The 19863-nt window shown below is 44.9% G+C and overlaps 1 protein-coding gene across 4 annotated transcripts in view; it reads left to right on the top strand.

Annotated features, from left to right (window-relative positions):
* Positions 1–19863, top strand: part of DIXDC1 (DIX domain containing 1) — a 39084-nt gene that overhangs the window by 12578 nt on the left and 6643 nt on the right. For 2 of the 4 annotated variants that reach the window (XM_074850984.1, XM_074850983.1), the window contains 15 exons: positions 147–272; positions 2008–2257; positions 3485–3592; positions 9324–9436; positions 10980–11128; positions 14262–14351; positions 14459–14512; positions 15442–15492; positions 16582–16686; positions 17210–17263; positions 17843–17935; positions 18026–18097; positions 18810–18896; positions 19065–19226; positions 19354–19420. In XM_074850984.1, the coding sequence (XP_074707085.1) occupies positions 147–272; positions 2008–2257; positions 3485–3592; positions 9324–9436; positions 10980–11128; positions 14262–14351; positions 14459–14512; positions 15442–15492; positions 16582–16686; positions 17210–17263; positions 17843–17935; positions 18026–18097; positions 18810–18896; positions 19065–19226; positions 19354–19420 (1581 nt within the window). Of the gene's footprint in view, positions 1–146; positions 273–2007; positions 2258–3484; positions 3593–6420; positions 6988–9323; positions 9437–10979; positions 11129–11834; positions 11891–14261; positions 14352–14458; positions 14513–15441; positions 15493–16581; positions 16687–17209; positions 17264–17842; positions 17936–18025; positions 18098–18809; positions 18897–19064; positions 19227–19353; positions 19421–19863 lie in introns of those variants that run through there. The other 2 variants (XM_074850985.1, XM_074850986.1) reach the window with 2 other exon arrangements.

Below are 19863 nucleotides of genomic sequence, written 5' to 3'. Positions count from 1 at the left end.
GGATACCTTATAAGCAGGACAAGAAGCCATGCATCTCTTGCAGTATCCAGACAAGAGATAAGATCAGGCCCTACACCTGTAGTCATTTCTGTGACAGCACCAAGTGGTTCAGTTCTTCTCTAATAAAGTTTTTTTTACTCCTTTAGCTGGTGAGAAGTTGAATGGCATTCAGGTCAACCCCACCAGCCAGCAGGAGATGAGGGAAAATGTGGAGAAAGTCTTACAGTTTGTGGCATCAAAAAAGATCCGGATGCATCAGACATCAGCAAAAGGTATGCGTCCTTGGCGGTTTCCACAAATTATTCTGTCTGTTGAAGGCCTGTTTGTTTCATAACAAACAGATAATGGTGGGGGAGTTTTGGGTTTTTTCCTCCTGTGGCTAAAGTAATGGGTTTGGGGTTGAATGACACTGGCGTTCTTGACTGCTTTTAGTAGCAGCACAATGAATAGAAACAGAAGTGTTTTTTCTCCTGCTACTGAGCAGTCAGAAGATCAAGTAATGGTGTAATGAGGAATACAGACTCAATCTTTCACTAAAAGGACATACAAACCTGCTACTGTGAAATGAGATATGGGGAAAAATATTTCTGGTCCACTGGAAGTCTGTGATACTGTTTTGCATGGCCTGTAAATAGGGAAGAGACCCAATATGCAAAATCAGATGTCTATGGCACGTTTTAGTCATATATCACAAGGATTGCTGGTGTGTGTGTGTAGATCTGTGGGGTGAAGACAGGCCCTGATCCTTACTCTTTGACTCTACTGGGAGGGGATACAGTTCTGATTGTCTGTGGCCCTTCAGATGAGAAAGAGGGGAAAAATGCTGAGACAGAGTGCATGGAGTGCATGACCCTTGTTGTTAGCAAAAGAGTACAAGCTGTTGGTTTACAGGCCTTGGTGAGAGGCTTAGAATTTAAGTACAGAGTAATGAGTACTGTTCCCATAGTACTGCTGCTGGCAGATTGGAGGCTATACTGTTTTTCAGTAATGTTGCAAGTTGTCTTATGAGCTCATGACTATAGAAACGATAGCAATATTAGTAAAAGTCTTACAAAAACAAAAGTATCAATCTGGATATGCAATGAAATGATGTCATATGGTCACAAGATAAGATACAGGCACGAGACTCTGGGACACAGGCTCCTGAGCTCCACTCATAGTTCTGACATTGACTCACTCTGGGACTTCAAACAATTCCCACAAACTTTTGGCTTCATGTTCTCCATGAATGACGTGGAGGTAACTGTGACTTATTTTGGCTATTTCTAATTTTTTGGATACTAAAGCAAGTAATAACCAGCCTTCATGCCTCCAGCACTTAGGATTATTTTTTTTTTAGGCTGCCTCTGATACTTGGAAACCCTATTCCTATTATTTTAACGGACTTTGAGTGTGTCAGATGATTGACGTATTTTGAGAAATCCTAGTTTGAAAGAATGGCTGATCTTTGCAGTAAACATGAGATCAACATCTTTGAGCTTGTTTGTATGCTGAGGAAATGCCTAGTGTGATATTATTAAAACTGACTGGTTAACATTTGCAAGGTGCTACTAACAGTTTACGGTACAGAACGCTATTGCTAAAGAAATATATTGCTGTTCTCTGGTCTTTAGTATTGAAAAAAAAAAGCAAACTCGTGTTAATTGAAGTGACTGCTAGTACAGTGGTAGTCTTCAGTAACTGCCGTGCTTTTCCAGTGATCATTTAGTAATTATCATGTGCTGTCACGTAACCTACTGGATTGTTAGCTGGAAATGGCCATAGAGGGAAGGCTCGGGTCTGTTCAAAGCATTTAAACTTGTGATCTGTAGGTGGCAGTTAGTTTTCGGCTCTGTACAAAACAAGCAGAGCTAAGCATCAGTGCTGTACTGCCATCCTTCTTGCATAGTCCTCACTCACTGGCATAGTCCCATTGGGTTTCATTATTTTCAAGACTGTTGGTCAGATACCGCTCTGGTGGGACTTCATGTTAACGACATTGTCCTTGGCTTTACTTGCATTTTGCAGATATTGTTGATGGGAACTTGAAATCTATCATGAGGTTGATCCTGGCCTTAGCTGCTCATTTCAAACCAGGCTCTGGGAGAGCAATGAATCATAGCCCTGCTGGCATGGTGGGGAAGAACTTGTCAGCATCGTCTGCTGGTCACAGGCCTCGCTCAGCTGCTGCAGTGGCCCAGGGGGCGGTGGCTGCTCTGGCAGATGTTCGTCAAGATGTCTTGCAATCCGGCCGGGATGTTTTCCGGCACAGACAGAGGTAATGAGTTTTCCCTGGTTATGTGAGGTCCATTAGCAGATGGACACAATTTCTTTTAAAATAGATGCCTCTTTATCCTGACAATTCCCGGTGTAAGGTAGCAAGGTAGCTCCCATTGTGCAAACAGAATGAAACTGCTGCTGTCTCACTGAAACCTAAATAGACTAACAAAGGGGAGTACTGACCTAGCCTGGCTGCCTCATCATGAAGACTGCAGGTATCCCAGGTTCTTTTCAGGTTTTACAGCAAAATTTGCTGGATTTACAGCAAGATCTGTGGGATCTCTGTTATCTCACTGCAAAAGAACAGGTCATTATGGCCAAGCCAGAGGGAACTCTGCTGCCTCATTTTCCCCATTTCATGCTGAGCCCGGTGCCCTTTCTTGGTGCTGTCTACTTGGAGACATTCTCATTTCAAGTGAAACAAAAGTAAGGTCTTAACTACAGGTACTAGTTACAGATTTGGGAACAGTTACTTCCAGAATTGGGGTATTGAGCCTGTTGTACAAGTCCATCTGTCTTCTACGTTGCTGTTCACACCAATGTTACGCTTGCTGCTATATAAGCAGATGCAGAGTGTTGTGTGCTGTTAATCAGCTGATGCAGCCTACCGTGTAAGCGGAGGAGTTCTGGTGGTAATGAAGGGAGGTGATCCATGTACAGAAGGAATGTGTAATTCTGAAAAGCACATTTAACACTTGCAAAAGGTGCTATGTGGATTATAATAATAATAGTAATGACATTTAAATGGAAGCCAGATGGTGGCCTATTGAGGGTTTAATTTACACAGCTGAAGGTCATTTTCCCATATTATGTTGGCTCAAGGGAGTACCTGTGAAGCAGTTTGGAAATGAGGTTGAAATGGTATATTTTGTTGAAAAATTAAATGTTAAAGGTTTCTCTTGCAAAGGCCTTGGACCAGGAGCTCTTCAGAAAAGCCAGTCCTTGTGTTATTTGCAAATTCTCTTCTTTTCCTTGCCTTCCCAGAGGTTTTGTAGTTTTCTAGTCACAGAATTAGGGATGAGTTTAAAGGGGGAGGGCCTGTTTGCCTGTGTTTCCCTCACACGATGGTGCTTCCTGATAGGAGAATTTTTCTTAATTGGCAGTTTTCTAGCTGTCCTCTTCTTATTACCTTCCTTTCATTAGCTTTCCTACTCTCCTTCTTGGAGACAAGAATTTCTGCTCCTATCAGGTGAGGCTCCCCTCATTCTATGATTATTATCTCCAGAAATAGCAGCATGGATGAGGAGATTGAAAACCCCTACTGGAGTGTCCGGGCACTGGTGCAGCAGTATGAAGGGCAGCAGAACACGCCATTGGAGTCCCACTCTTCTGGGTAAGGAACTTTATTGCCAAGATATGTCCCCTCGTGGTCCTTTGTCTTACATTCCCTAAAGTGCCCTTTCTTATCGCTGTGATCTGGTTAGCTCTAAAAGAAAAGAGGATTCCCAGCATATAGTCTCCTGCCTGATCTGGAAAATGAAGCCTCAGAAACCAACATGAAGCAGTGGTTTATTGCCATTTCTCCCACAGATAAAATTGATCTCATTCATGTTGTGATTGCATAGATAAGAGCTAGGAACTTCTGAGTTTACAATTGTCTAAAGCTCTGGAGTGTCCCTCAGTGAGACCAGGGGAATAGGATTAGGAAATACACAGCTACAGATTTTACTGGGAACCTGAATGTACAGGTGGAGCCTTTTGAGGGAGTGCTGACATGAGGGATGCTGAAATGGAGTTTGTAGCTTGCTTCACAGAAAGGAAGGGGCAGAGCAGCTAGAGCGCAAGGGATGAATATTTCAGAGCTGATGGAAAAGATTTGGAGGAAAAGAACTTAAACCAACAAACCTCATGCCCTTCAGAGAGAGAGAGATGAGGGGACATGTGGATTTGAACAGCAGTTACAGGAACACACCAGTCTTTAATCCAGATATATGGTCCCAGGGGGATCTGCAGCTGTGTCTTCATTGCCATCGTGCCCTCATCCATCACCTTTAACTGGCTCTAGCTTTACAGTTAACTAATTTACCCTTCCATCCCCCAGACCTTCGCCTTCAATCTAAAGTGCAGCATTTAATAATTTTACTGAAAAATCTCCTTTGTACTGCTGTGAAGCCTGAAAGTCAGAGTTCAGTATGGTTTCCATTGGAGGTGACTTTCCCCTTCGAAGTAGGTCTTGGATCCTGAGAATTATGTGGTCTGTGTTATAAACAGCCTGCAGCCTTGGCTGGGGTTCTTGTCTGTATGAGTTAAGCAATGTCAGGCTGGTGCAAGTGGAGGCTTTCTAAGGAAATGGAGCCTGTAGAAGACAGGATTGGTTAGAATGGCAGCATATAATACATTTCCAATAGGAGATGCCACAACTTGCAGCTGTGAACATGAGCAGTGTGTGCCAGTTACAACATGTTACAATGGTGCCTCACAAGCTCTTCTTACTACCCTTTGCTTTGGGGCAGAAGTCAAAGCTCTTGCCCAAATTTACTTGAGCAGTGGAGGGGAGAGGGAGGACACATGGCTGTATTGTTTGTTTTCATGAGTATAGGAGAGACAGTGTAGCTGAAGGGGCTTTTGAAGAAAAGTGGTATTGCAGTGGGGGCGCTGATCCAGCTTGGATAGCTTCATAGTAAAGGACAGCCTTTCCCTTTTTCCCCAGAGAACAAGAAACTACCTTGAAGACAAAGGACTTTGTAAGTGAACATACTAGATCTCCCTCTGGATATGATGCTTTGCTCCATTTATTCTCTTCTGGAACACACTAAGAGGGCAGAGCTGCAGCTCTTTGATTCAGAGTTTCCTGTCCTCAGTGTACGTCCCAACTCTGTTTTGTCATCTCCTTGTCCTGCCTGGGCTGCTCCCTGAGAGTGCCTCTACTAGCCCCCCAGATTTGTGCAGGAGTGAGGAGGTTCATTTTCTTAGGACAGATTGCCCCTGACAGCATCTCAGCAGGCAGGATGTCTCCACAGGATTTCTCAGGCCACTTTTGATGCTCCATAGTACAAAGAGGCCTCCGTGTACCTGAGAATTAAGGTTGCTTGGCCCAACAGAGGAGAAAAAAAAATACAATAGTTTGTACTTATCTGCAAAACTTGCTATGTATCATTGTCAGGTTCAGTTTATGCATACACACACATTTGGAAGAGTGTGGGAACTCCAGTGGACTACTGCCTCCACATGATGTCAGTAGAGAGTGTGCTTTTGAAGCTGTCAGTCCAGGGGAGATGTAAAAATTCTGGTCTTGGCAACAGGATTTCATGGCTAATGTCACAGGACTTTGGTGTTGACTCTTGAACCATGATCTTGGTAGGACAGTGAGTGAAACATGCTGCTCCCTCCACTCATTCTTCAGTTTAAGGTAGCTGTAGTATTTAATGTGTACTCTTCTACCCTGTAACGGATTATCAGACAACTGCTGTTTGCTCATATGTGACTGTATTTTAGTGACGAGTGAAAATTTCTCTGTACATCCTAAATCACTTTGTGGTTTTCGTTTTTCCCTGTAATGTCATGAGTTCTCTTACCAGATGGTAATGGTGATGTTATTGCTGATAGGATGTAATATGGTGAGAATCTTTACATAAGTGATCAGTGATCTACCCAAAGAAATTGGGAGCAATCTGGCCTCTAGCTCCTGGGGATGGCTTCTGCTGACACCAGGCTTCGTGATGAAAACAAGATGCTTATTTCTCTTTCCTTCCAGAGAGAAATGTACTAGCTTTGTTATGAGAACTGGCTGGGAGAAACAAGCCACTTTTTTTATTAGAGATATGGTTATTAACTACAGGCACCCCCCTCCATCTAATTGTGCTGCTGTCGTGTGTGTCCCAGGGCAGCATCCCCTGCCTAGCATCAGCTCATTGCTGCATTAACTCTTCAATAGGAGAGCTCACAGCCTGAATAACAGAATTCCCAGAGACAAAAGCTCTAATAAGCAAAGGCAACTGAAATGATTCATGGAAAATTTGCCAAAGTCAGATGGATTCCCATGCCACTAAGCCCCTCACCCATCCATCTCCCTTTCCCCTCCCCTTCCACCAGCCTTCCCTCCCCCACTCTGAGCCAGGCATCTCAGAGAAAAGGCTGTGCCTTGCACAGCCTGTGTGACAGCAGGAGGGAGAGGGAGCTGGAGATAGCGAGGAAGAGGAAGCCGTGCGTAGGGCTGGGAAGTGCTGCATGCCGAACCGCATCCGAGCCTGGAAGAGCAGAGAACCTACTGCTTGCAGGAGCACCTTCTCTTGGCTGTTCGTTGGCATCTGCAGCAGGTGCTTGGAGTCTAAAGAGGGCAGAATGGGATGAGAAACACCACTGGCAATCCAGACTGCAGTCCTTGTGATGAAAACAACTGGGTGTGCAGCTGACCAAAATGCAGCAGGAAGAGACAAATAACCCGAGCGGAAAACCAGCAAAAGCAAAAGCCAGGCTGCAGAATTCCTTGACTCTGGAATCAAATACATGTGTGGGGGCTGCTGATCTGCCATACGACAGTTTCTTGCAAAGACCCTGAGCGTTTTTTTTTTGTTTTGTTTCTGCTGTGAATCTTTCGGCTAATGTGAAGAGGTCTGGCTTGCAAATATTTCTCCAGTAGTTTGACAGGAGCTGGCGTCCTCTGCGCTGAATTCTGAGCATATGAAGGGACAAGGCATGTCTGTAGCCAGAATCCTGAGGCTCCCCGGGAAACGGATTCTGTGAGGCGAAAGGTTAAATTGGGATCATGGGAGGGAAGCAGGTCAAATGGTGAGCAATTGTTGCCATTGTAATTTGAAACAGCAGGGATGGGGTGTTTATTAAAATTATGAGAATTCAGACTTATCACTGGGGCTGTTGCCCTAAAGCCTTGACTGTGCAGGCACTAGCAACTCTGGGACTCAGTGGAGAAAGGATATGGGTTATGAAACCAACTGGTAAAAGGAATAAAGTGGAACAGTTTGCATCATAAATCTGTCCTAAATAGCTATAATTTCCCAGCACTTATTTCTGCATGCTTTAATCATGAATTGTTATGTACTTTAAAGAACAAATAACATCAGTGGATATTTCACACTTTAATGGGTTTGGTGACCGATACAAAAACCATAGAAATGTTTCCAGCATTAACTTCATGGCATAATGTATGAGGCAACCTGACCTGTGCTACTGCTTCATCTGAGTGCATCTCAGTAGCTCTTTTCACTATTTGGCATGGTTTGAGAGGTTGTCACTGACGCCATGTGAACCCCCTGGCCTTTTAAAATAGGGAAACTGCCTGGAAAGGGGACTGTGGACATAGGAATACTTAAGCAATTATCCGTGTTGTGGACACCTGTAGTGACCACTTCACACACACGCATGCACACACCCCCCCCACCGGGATCATTTGTATTTGCTTTGGGCTGTGGATCAAGTGCTGAGAGGAGCAGACTTTGGAAGAGGGGAATGTTATTTCTAGTCTCTGTATCCCCTTGTGTTTATGTCCTGCTCATTCTTCTTTCCAGTTCCTGGCTCCTGCCCATCCTTCAGTTTTACCACCTTCTCACCCAACACTTGCTAATACTGTTTTTCTAGGACAGCTCTCATTCTTTCATCTTTTGCATGGATGAGAACCAGCAATGCACTTCTTGGGGGCCTTATCAGGATGATGGCGCATTTGGAGTGTCAGCTGAGAATATGTGGGGAAATATTGAGATCTGTTCCTAGAAGGAAGTAAAATCCTTCTCAGTGTTACTGGACATGTTAGATCAGCTGGGCTTCCTGTTTGTACTTGTGCTGTTTGAAAGTTTCATCATTTCCTCTGACCCTTATAATATAATGCAAACCCAGTAGAACCCTCTGGGCTCCCAAACAATTATTTTAACTTTATGCTCTGCACCCATTCAGTGACAAGCAGGAGCAGGGGGCTGGTTACAAATGTTGTATACAAAATGTGCTTAATTGGGGACTGCTGAAATGGAGTTAGCCTTCCTGAAGGTAAATCCTTGAGCAAAGCCAAGGTGGCCTGGACCCCTTTAACAATCATGCACACCCTGTTTGAGCAGGAAAGTACAGGTACTGTATCTGTTAGAGATCCCCGTTAGAAGATGGTTATTCTTTCACGTAGTAAGTTGCATTCCTCTTTTCCTTTAACACGGTGAAAGTCCGTTTAGTCTGGACCATTAAAACTAGACTGCTTGAAGGTCTGTAACGTAAATGAGAAGTAGGCCAGCACTGGCTGTGGGAGTGGACCAGACAGGAGCTGCTACCAAGTAATTTCCATTTCTATTGCAAGGCTTTTCTGATTCTGTGAGAGAGCTGTGGAATACGTAGCAGCCGTGCTGGGAAGATGCGGAAGGCGAGCTGTCGAAGCCTCTTACTTTTCTAAACCTATTATATGATTTCCACAGTGTTTTCTTTTTGTTCTCTGTCCTTTGTTTCTGTGTTGGGGAGAATGAAAAATTAACTCCTGCTCACACTTGCAAGGATTAGTTCCTGCGACTTTAGAGGTACATTGAATGGGTCAGTGAACTTCAGCCACCTTTTGATGTTGTCTGGGCGATGCATTTAGGAAGAATTTGTGAAAAAAGATTGCTTGAACCTCACAGTCATCTGAGATGGCTCTAGTGGAAAACTTCTTTTCAAGAAGTTTTAACCTAAGAACATGAGTGAGTGGTATCTGACTTTCAAAAATATTTTGCCCTTGGAATTTCAAGTTAGTCAAGTGGTGCTTTTGAAAGCCAGAGCAAGAGATGTAGCAAGCCAGGGTGGCTTTTTGTTCAGCTTGCAGTATGATCATAAGGCTCACAGTAAATTGCTCCTGAGCAGACCTTCAGTAGACTGTGGTCTTACCCCTGTGTAAGTGTATGTGAATTCTGTGGTGACAGCCTCAAACTTGCATTCTGCTAAGGAAAATGAAGAGACGCATTACGCTTCTTATCAGTTCGCCTGCTATGACACTGATGTAAAGTGATGTAAAGTGATTCCTGGTTTGGTTTGTTAATGGCTTCTCTAGTATGCAGATAATTCTTAGTTTCAACAAGCCTGCCTGCATATTCACTTTTATCTTCCATGAGGACAATATTGATCAGCACTAGAAGTAACTTTTCTCCTTTCCTCTGCAGTCTTACATCGCCCAGTCCTATCCATAGTGCGAAGAGCGAATCCACTGTAGCCCCATCGGAGGAGAAGGAAAGACTTGTGATTATCCAAACTGAAGAAACAGAAACTAAAACAGGTACCTTGCCGATAATGCTTTACAGCTCACACTTTCTTTGGGATTTGTTTGTATCATAAACTTGCTGAAAAGTACCCCAGTAACTGAAATAAATGTAGAGAATGTGATGCTGAGTATCTGTTCACATAAAACTAAATCCCAAAACTTTTAACACTACAGTAGTGCCATAATATGGCAATGTCTGTGAGGCTTGCAAAATAATGCTTGGGAAATAAAAAGCTCTGGAGAAAAATTGAGTGTCACATATAATTTTCACTGTAGGGTGAATGCTTTCATCACAGCCTCATTAGGCCATGTTGAAAAAAACATTTAAAATTCCCTTAAAAGAGTTCACGTGAGCTTGTCAAGCCCATGATGTGTAACATGACTTTGTGTAAGGGTGTGTGTTTATAGCACATCTGTACATAGGTTGAGTGGCTCTTTGCAAGGATTGAACAGTTGTAGTATTGTTGTGGTGTTTGCATTGAGAAGTCATTGCTGTATTGCCACAAATGCCCTGTGATGTGGTCAGTTTACATTTAAAATTTTCATGCATATTGAAGGACAGGTTTTCAGAGAAGTTCCTGAAGTGATTTCTTTTTGTTTATTTTCCTTCTCAGGAATGCAGCCTAATAGTAAGTCTTTCTAGTTAGCATCCATCCCAAGAGCAAATGACAGAGAAGCTCTCCTAGGATATGCTTTGCAGTGTAGTCCTGCTCCAGTGCTCCTTCAAAAGTGTTTGACAGACTATCTCAGTGGCTGAAGTAGCTGGCAGGCTGTGGGTCTTCCTTAAATTCTTAGCAGTACTGTGTCTGCTTGCTGCCCATACAGTAGACTATTGCAGCTGCTTATCTACAAATGCACAGCAGCTTCCATTGGCCAATTTCACTTTTGGTCAATTAGCTAACAAGCACTGCTATGATTATTCCTCATCAAACCTCATCCCTTCTTAGGGAAACAAAAACCAATCCACATTCCTGGACCAACCAGTGGATGATAGTTAACCATCAATCCAGCTTATGCTGTGGGGATCAGAAAAGGCATGCAAGGCTATTTAACTTGCTGTTAAACTTCTTTTTCGGATTTAGGTGTGTTGTCCGCTTTGAGAAAGCTGTGTTATTTTACAAGTAGAGATAGTGTTTAATGTTGCCTTCAGTGGGTCCTTTGTGCACCCTCTAACACTAAGACATGTTCTTCAAATCACACAGTGGCTTTTTCTTCCCATTAGGTACTTTCTACCACACACGGTGCAGTGCGTCGTCCCCTGCGATGTGCTTTGAAATCTCCAGTACTCAGGAATCAGATGCAGCAAAGTTAATGAAGGGGAAGGATGCATATCTTTGATATGTGTGTATGCAGGAAAGCTTCCTTTGCGTAAAGAATGAGGCATAAATCCTTGAGGTTAGACAAGATGTCACACCTGTAGCAAATTCCTTGGTACCAATTAGAAGACATGCTGGTTTGTTAGTGATAGCTAGTGTGCAGCAAGCAATTATTGTGTGGTGCAAGTGTTTTTTGGACTCCTCTGTCTGTCATGACCACATTCAGCTGCTCTCTCTTCCAGAAGAGACAGAATCTCATTTCCAGCCTGAGTGGCAAGCAGGGAACCCTGGGTCATATTTGGAGAATTCATGGGAGGAGCAGCTTTTGGAACAACAGGACCATTTGGAAAAGGAAATGGAGGAAGCAAAGAAGATGATTTCAGGTTTGCAGGTAACAGATTTTCTTCTCAGCCAGTGTTCCCTTCCACATGCATTTCTTTTCCAAACAGCTGTAGCTGGAAGACAGGTTGTCTTGCAGGTGAGACACTGGCCTGGAACTTGAGAGTCGGATGAGACTCCTGGTCCAGTGAAGTCTCCTGGGGTGATTGTGCAAGAAGTCAGTTGGTCTCTTGGGTCACCTTGGTTAAATAGGGACAGTGGCTCTTCCCTCCCTGTGTCTCACTCTGTGGGATGAGTCCCTTCAGGGAAGAGTTCCTCGGGAATGAGAGTATTTCAGATAGTGTGGCTAGTGTGTATTGGGGTATACTGGCTTCGGCCAGCAGAAACCTTATCCAGCAACAGAATGCTACTGACTAAGCACTCTGACATCATCCTTTCTTGCAATGTTTAGGCTGTCTGGGCTCCTGCAGTTGTGGTTTGGTGCTGGTCACCTTTTCCAGAATGGAGAATGCCAAAATCATCCTTTCCAATGTCCCAGATGCAATTTAGAAGACAGCTGGATCCAGCCACAGTCTTTCTTGGGGCAGGGTGTGCCTGTCTTCTATCACTGTGTAGCATGCTTAACCAGGATTGCCCAGGGAAGGAGGAAAGATGGCTGCAACTTCCCCAGCCCCAGTATATTTACCAGGGTTTCAGAGAAAGGATTTTAACATCAGTCTGTGCAATTCAGACACAACCTTTTTTTTTTTTTTTCTTAGCTCAGGCTTCTCCAAAACTTTGTGTTGACACGATTTGAGGCTCTTATTCAGTAGGGAGGGAGAGAGAAGGGTGTGGAGAGAGAGAGGAAGATTATATTGCTGTGAAGACTGAAGATCAGTGATATTCACTAATAGTAATTTAAGTGGACTGTGAGAGGGCAAAAGGCACACTGAACACGGGTAAGAACAGAACCACTCTGGAGATCTAAAACAAAGCCTGTGTTTAGAAGGTGATTATGTTTCTGTTGTCTTTTGGTTGGAGCTCAGATACCAGCTGAGTTCATTGGCTTGGTCCCCTGTCCTGTGATGGTATGCTAACTCCTGTATGTGCTGTCACTGTGCAAAGCATGTATGTTACCGTGCAAAATAGTAAAGATGCAGCAGTGTTTTCCCACATGCTGGGGCTGGGACTCCCCTTCTTCACCAGGGCACTTAGCAGCCTGCAGGTTTTGTTAGCAGCCTGAGAGAACAGAGCAGTCCTTCTGCGATTTGTGATTGGAAGTAATGCAGAGAGACAAGGAATGTCAGGAAATCAATCAGAATTCACAGAGCTGATCAGGGGTCACATAGGCTTGCATCAGTCTTTCAGTGAGCTAGACTGAACTATAATATTTGGCACATTCTCTATGCAACTATTTATTTGTGGGACCTTTTCCTTGCTGCCCTATTCCAGTCCCTCCCTGACCAAATGACCCTCAGCCTGATGGGTTTGACTTTGCATGGGGAGTAGAGCCCCTGATCCATATGGTAAAGACCCTGAACTCTCTCAGGAATACTCCTTTCTGTTTGTGCTGGGAACCATACTGGCTTTGAATTGTAAATATTTATGTGCCAGTAAACAAAGCAGAGATTGTGTGAGAAGCATAGGCAGCCAGGAGGGAGGGTGGGGTGTGGGCCGGCCGGCACTTTCCCTGTGGACAATGGGCAGGAAACAAAAGACTTCTTAAAAAAAAAAAAAAAAAAAGGCAATTTGGTTCACTGGTAAAATCTGGTTGCATTATGTGCCCACTGGGAGCAGGGAGAGGCAGCACTGGCATGTCCTGTTCCTCCAACCCTGGCCCCATGTTTCAGGAGTGAAGGCGAGCAGCTGGCATTGCTGCCCCCTCATCCTCTGGGAGTAGGAAGAGGCAGCTGATGTTGCTAGCCAAGAAATTGGATTTGATTAATTGATTTTCCCCCCTCTTGCTCAATACTTAAAAGCCTCCAGTTCATGAGAGTTTGATTGAAGTATCAGGGACCTGGTATACGTATACCTCATAAGGCACTAAAACCACGGCAGCTTTTTATGTTCCTGTGTGATTCCTGCTTGAGTGTCCTGCTGGGTAGACTTTGGGATGCACTCAGAAAACAGTTTTCCAAAGAGCTTTTGCGTTAACTGAGTACAGATTGCTTTTTGGCAGCAGCTGCAGCTCTTTAGTGGAAGATTCTGTCAGCAGGCAGAACCTGGCCTGTCAGCCTTGAAGTCTTTAGGGGCTGAACTGGAGTATTACTGCAAATGGGATATTTTGGGTTTAGCCGTGGAGTTCAAACAGAAATAAACTAGAAAGCTAACTGAAAGAAAGAGGCATGACTCTCCAGTGTGTCCAGTTCTATGCAACATCCTGGCACATACCAAGAGCCCTGAATCCTGGAAGTTAGAGACAGAAAGATCAATGTAAAAACCATAAGCTAGAGAAAACCAGTATGGTATACCCTGCTGGAGATCTGGCCTGCTCTTTCTAGTCACACTTCCTACAGTGCATGCTTTTCCCTTCTTCAGGCTGGATTCAGTCTACTGTGAGAATTCTGGCATCTTCCTGCAGACATTTGGGCTACTTGGAGCTGCTGAAGGAGTTAATGCTGTGCTTCTAGTAGCCTTCCTCAAGCACAGGGCATAGCTTAAGATTTTCACTGACTGTGTGGGTGAGGGCTCTTCCCTCACTTGGACAACAGTTCTGAATGTATCTTGGTCTTGTCTAGTGTAGAATAGAATTAGCCTCCCCTGAACATCCAGTTTCTAAAGTGTTTTGTAGATGTGTGGTTGGGAGGATGGCTTCTTTCAGCAGGGGATACTTCGGTCTCATTCCAGAAGAGAAGCCTTACAATGTAAACCTGGTTCAGTCCATGCTTTAGACTTCAAATCTGTTATTGTAGTGAAGGCAACCCTTGGACTGAAGCCTGAGACAGACTTTACTCCCTGAAAATCTGAGTTGTCCTTGTTTGGTGTCTTTCTGTGGGGAAGAATATTGGCTGACAGATATCTCTGGGAGAGCTTTTTCAGGGGATAAATCTTCTTGTTCATTCCTGGAGAACAGGGGAATGGTCAGCAGAAATGGAAAATGAAACTGTTTAGAGACTGTTGATATGAATGACTGTTAGCCATAGCTGCAGCTAGACTATTTTCCTTTGAAACTCCTGAAGAGGAGATTTTTTCCTTCATCTTCCCAGGCTTTGTTGCTCAATGGATCTTTACCTGAGGATGAGCAGGAAGGGTCCTTTGAACTTTGTGAACATGGAGCCTGCCCTGAAGAGCAGCTGGTGAGCACATTGCTGTACCTATATTTCTTTGATCAAGCTGCCCTTTGCACTGTTCTGCCACAGGCAGGTGTCTTGCACAATAATAACCATAGTTATTTTGCATTTAGATCATAATCCGAAGTCGCCTGGATCAGAGTGTGGAAGAAAATCAAGACCTAAAGGTTAGAGGGGGACAGATGAAGGGGAAAGTGAGGTTTTGGGTCAAGAGATGTTTGCAGACTTTGTCCTACTTGATGGGGAGGAGTGGGGCGGATGGGGCAGGGACAGGGGAGGGTGAATAACACAATGGATGACATGGGGGATATATTGTGTTAGGGCTCCAACTCTGTTCCTATATTCTGCTGTGCAGGATCTCCATCCCTCTGGGAGCGTAGATATCTGCTTCCCTGAGACAGTAATTAATTGACCTAGAGAGCACTCACAATACTTGGCTGGGAAGTGTTTATTATACTGTAGTAACAGTTAATAAAAGTTTGTGGGATAGCACCAGAAAAATATATACTGCCTCTCCACTTTGCCTCAAACCAGTGCTGGTAAAGTCAGTTGCTGGTAAAAGAAATATCTAAGTGTTACTGGAGTTTAAATGAACCCTGAAATAGATTTTTCCTGCATGCTCTTGAAGCTGGAGAGATCTGGGTTGTACTAGGGTCGCAAAACTTTATCCAGGACAGCTGTTAAGTTTCTAGCCGTGTCTGATTCAAACAGTCTTTCAAGTAGGAAATAAATGCAGCTAAGAAGAACCTGCCCTATCAAGCCTGCCTTAGTTCAGCTTTCTGATGGGGCTGGCTCTGGGACCAGTTCTGATGCTGGGAGAGAAGTTTTTGACATTGCCCTGAAGGCCAGATTTGGGGGACTAGGCAATCTTTTTCTCTCATGAATTTAATAGCAGGGCCTTAGGGAGGTGCTCAACTGTTTTGTCATGTTTGTAACTTACTAAAATGCCTCAGGGCCTGACGTGCTCTTTGATCTGTGGGAGAAGGTGGGATGTGTGTTCTTCTGAAGCAGGTGTCTGGGGACAGAGAACACTGACTTTACTTGATTCTGAAGAGGTGACAAGATGCCATTTAATGAAATTGTGTTGCATTTACAGAAGGAGCTATTGAAATACAAACAAGAAGCTCGAAACCTACAGGGAATAAAGGTGAGGAAAGGGGCATTTCATCAAATATAAATAGAAAAGCCTTAGAGTCTGCTGCAGCCCATGAGTAGGGCCAGCAGCAACCATACACCTCGGAGGAATCTCAGATTGTGGAGGGAGTTGTATTAGGGGACTTGGAGGTGGGGAATCATATGGTCTGTTTCTGGCTCCAGGGAGAGACTGCAGTTATGGCAGGCACAAGGAGTTAGGTCTCCTGGGTTCTATTTCTTGTCAGTAGGATTGTGGTCAAATGTCCCTGCTTGTCTGTTTCCCCTAAACAAAATATGAGGTGTAGGATGCCTGCTTGGTTCTTGTGGCTTCCGCCCCCTCTGTCTTGGGGTATACACAGTAGGATTGGCCCTGTGAACTCATTCTTGACAGCAGAGGAAAAAGAGCACAGGGGTATCCTTGTCATCTTCAGCTTCAGCATTTTTCACAACTTTTTCTCCTGTTTGCTCAGTTTCTTCCTCTGGAGTTCTGAACACTAATAATCAGAGCAGAGGTATTTTTAGAGCTGCCTGTCAGGCTCCTGTGAAGGAAGGAAACAGCAGTAGCTGTCCAAGGTAGGCCTCTGCCTCTGGGTGACACTGAGTGAAATGTGCAGAATTAGTCCTGACTTTGACCTCTTGAGAGAGGATTTCATTGCATAACTAGATCTCACACAGAGCTTAACTTTTCTTGTGTCCTTGGCTGATGGCCTCTTTCTGCCCTCTGGATGCTGCAGATGCGTGCCTGGAGACACTAGCTGTAGGCTGTGAAAAGACTCTGCAAAGACACTGCTGTTTTCTTCCATAAGAGCAAATTGTCAGGCCACTTCTGGAGCAGGAAGTTCAGGTAGAAGCACAGAAATCCCTCTGTCCCAGATGGCTAGAATGTTGGCAGGGAAATCATTTTTGGGTAAGAGAAAGGCAGAAGGGCTGAGAGCTCACTGGGCAGATGTCCATATACCTCTGGCTCTATTGGGCCCTTGGCAACATTTCAGCCCTGTGAGTGGCCCCACTGTGTTATGGCCACTGGTCTAGGTCACTCCCTTCCCAGGGAAGGATCTCTGCCTCTGTCTTGCACCTTTCTATAGATAACATATTTTCCTAGGATGCTTTACAGCAAAGGCTGATTCAACAGGATGCTTCAGTTCTTCAGCTAAAGCAGGAACTGCTGAGAGCAAACATGGACAAGGAGGAATTGCACAACCAGAACGTGAGTCACTGTGCTGCTGAGGGTTAGATTATTTTAGAAGGAGGTTGGTGGCCCTAAGGGCTCCAGCAGCCACAGGGTGGAGTTGGTTGCAGCATAGTTCTTGGGGTCGTGGGATAGTGAATGATCAGTCAAAGGTCTGCATACAGTCCACTAGCCAGCTGTGGGACTTGCTGGAGTTTCCTGTTCTTCACTCCTGCTTCCTGTCCTCCAAGACCTTCAGCTGAAACAGGGAGGGGATTCCCATGATGTTTTCAGCAGTTGCATTCTCCCTTTCTCATTGTGTTCCCGTTCCCTGGGTTAGCAAGTGACACTTTGACAGGTGGAGCTGCCATGTACAGTGCCTCTCTGGGGAGAGAAGGGCAAGGAAGGAACTGTCCTGTCCAAGAGATTGACATCCTTAGACACTAGCTCCCTTGAACTCTGCTGATATTTGGTCTCAGGTCACCCTTTAGCGCAAGGGGCAAAGAGGTTGTCACTAACTCTCTAGGAATACCTATCTCACACCTATGTGTTATTTCTGCAGGTTGACCTTCAGAGGAAGGTTGAAGAGAGAAGCCGGCTTCTGGCAGAATACAAAGTAATGGAACCTCTCTTCACTGGAGGCTTTTCTGGGGGCAGCATCTGGTGGTTCTTCAGTTTTGTGAATGTGACTGCTGTCTCCCTGGCACTCGGTCACCTCTGGGAATGGCACTGTGGATAGTGAATAAGTTGCAATAGCCATGGATGTTTGCAATGAGATGGAGGGATCACATGTTTTTTGTGTTCTGTCACAGCTTTTTATAGTAGATCTTTTATTGTCGTGTTTTTTCTATGGTGGCTTGCTGAGTATCTAATACTTGTGCAGAAGCCTATCAGGTTAGGTTGGGTCACCTGACTGTCCACTGAATCCCTCAGGAATCTGTTTTCTCTGGGACAGTTGTCTGGCCTCAGTAGTGGATCTTTGCTAGGCAAGGGGACTCCAGGCAACAACCACCTGACCGATCTTTTCAAGAGAAAGTTTAGACACTCAGTTCTAACACCTAGCTAGAAGTACACACATTGTCTAAGTCAGCCTGTAAAGGCACCTTATTCTGGCAGATAACATAACCTTCCCTGCCATGGGAAGATGATTGTGAGCCTTACTGTCCTATTGATTCTCTTGATTACTGTGTTGCAGAAAGAACTGTGCCAGAAGGATCGGCATTTACAGCAGCATCAGACCAAACTGGATGAAATGCTTAGGCAGCTTTCTGAGGCCAGCTACCAACAGGTATGGAGCAGGTGGGCTGCACTGATACCCTGAGAGCTGGCACTTATGTTGGTGACTCAGTGTGTGTTGACTCTTCTACTCCCCTCACAGGTGGATTTGGAGCGGGAGCTAGAGCACAAAGAGGCCCTGCTAGCTCACTGCATGAAGAGAGAAGCTGAAGAGGTATGGGAAGCCTTGGTCTACACATCAGTCTGGAGTGATGAGACTGGAGTGATGTTTCTGTCCAGCACCCTCTAGCTATCTATCTCCAGAAATCATCCACTTCACCCCAGAGTGGCCTGGCTCTGCAATCTCATTGTCAGTGCCCTAACCAATGCAGCCACACTCCACAAAGCATCCAGCTTACCAAAGCTCTCAGCAGTGGCACTCTGGCTTAGCCTCTTCTGTCAAAATCTGAAGTGATGAAACGGTGAGGGGAGCACAGGAGTGAATGCAAGCCAGAGACTCTTGGCTTCTAGCTTCAGCTCTGACACGGGCTAATGGTTAGACCAGGACTTAGCTTCTTGTCCTTTTCCTGTTGACCCTGGTATTGAGCACTTGGAACTGTCTTGGTGGAAAGAGTGTCAGCCCCAATATCTGTCTCTGCACAGTGCCACCTGAACGCTGGTTGTGCTCACTAGAGCTTGCAGAGCCCTCTGATGTAGCAGCAAGCCCCCTCCTGTCTCTGCTTCTTTTTCTCTGCTTGTATGTGAGGAATCATATTTGTGCTCTGACCTATAAGGCTGCCTGCACACTCCTTAGTGAGTAGAAAATGGGAGTTATATCACTGATGTGAAAGTTTTCATGCCCTCTCATCATTTTGAAGTTCACAAATTGGGATCTTCGGGGAGATCCTAACACATTCCTAGTGGTACATGCATCTCCCCCTGAACAGGTGATGGCTTACAGTGGTCATAGTGCTCAGAGCAATGGCTTCCTCCAGACAACAGGAAAAGGAGCTGCTCCCACAGCCCACCGAGGGGTAAGTGCACCTAAGGGTTATTTCTCCCAGCCAGATGCAGATGAGGGCTCCAGATATCCTGGAAGCTATTATCTTGTTAGAGATGTTTCCCCTTTCAAAGACCTGTGGCTTTAGATGGGAAGAAAGCAGCCTGGAGTTAGTCTGACTGACTTGTGGTCTCTTGGGCAGACAAGTGACTTGCAGCTGGTTCGTGATGCCCTTCGCAGCCTCAGGAACAGTTTCAGTGGCCATGATCCACAGCACCACACCATTGACAGCCTGGAGCAGGGCATCTCCAGCCTGATGGAACGCCTGTACCGCATGGAAACACAGAAGAGGCAAGAGAGAAGGGTAAAGGCTTCCTAGGGCACTTAGCTCTTAATTTCTGCCCCTCACACACAACCCAGAGCTAAGCAGCAATGAGAGCTCCAACTGGGAAGTGATACTGTGTTCTCACTCTTTTGGCTTTTCACCCTAGATCCGGGGGAAATCACCAGCAAGCAGAGCAACAAATGACTGTAGAGACTCCTGGCCTCCCAAATCCAGTAAGTGCCTTTCAGCTTCTGCCCTCCCACTGCCAAATTCATTGCTCAGCTTTCCTGGCCAGAGTTGGGGGCATAGCATTCCCTTGGGAATCCGTGACCTCCAGCTGCTTATTCCCTTTACCAGAGTTCACCTTCCTCTCTTTAGTCATTTGCAGTACAGATTAGACTTCACTGCAAAGGAAAGAGGGCAGAGACAATCTATGGCTGCTTGTTTGTAAAGCCCCGTCACACTGTCTGGGCCACTTCGGTAGTACTGCAGTATAAATATTTTTATATATAAATATTTTTAAATTATATAAAAATATATAATATTATAAAACAATATTATATATAAATACAGTTTGACAAACAATTACCCCTTGGGTGAGTGAGAAATGTGATGTTGTTTCAGCTTTTCTGCTGGTTTGCACCATCTAGTGGACACGGGTAACTGTACAGTGGCC

This window comes from Strix uralensis, chromosome 26 (genome assembly GCF_047716275.1).
Source record: "Strix uralensis isolate ZFMK-TIS-50842 chromosome 26, bStrUra1, whole genome shotgun sequence".
NCBI classification, from domain to species: domain Eukaryota; kingdom Metazoa; phylum Chordata; class Aves; order Strigiformes; family Strigidae; genus Strix; species Strix uralensis.
This window is presented reverse-complemented; position numbering and strand designations above follow the sequence as displayed.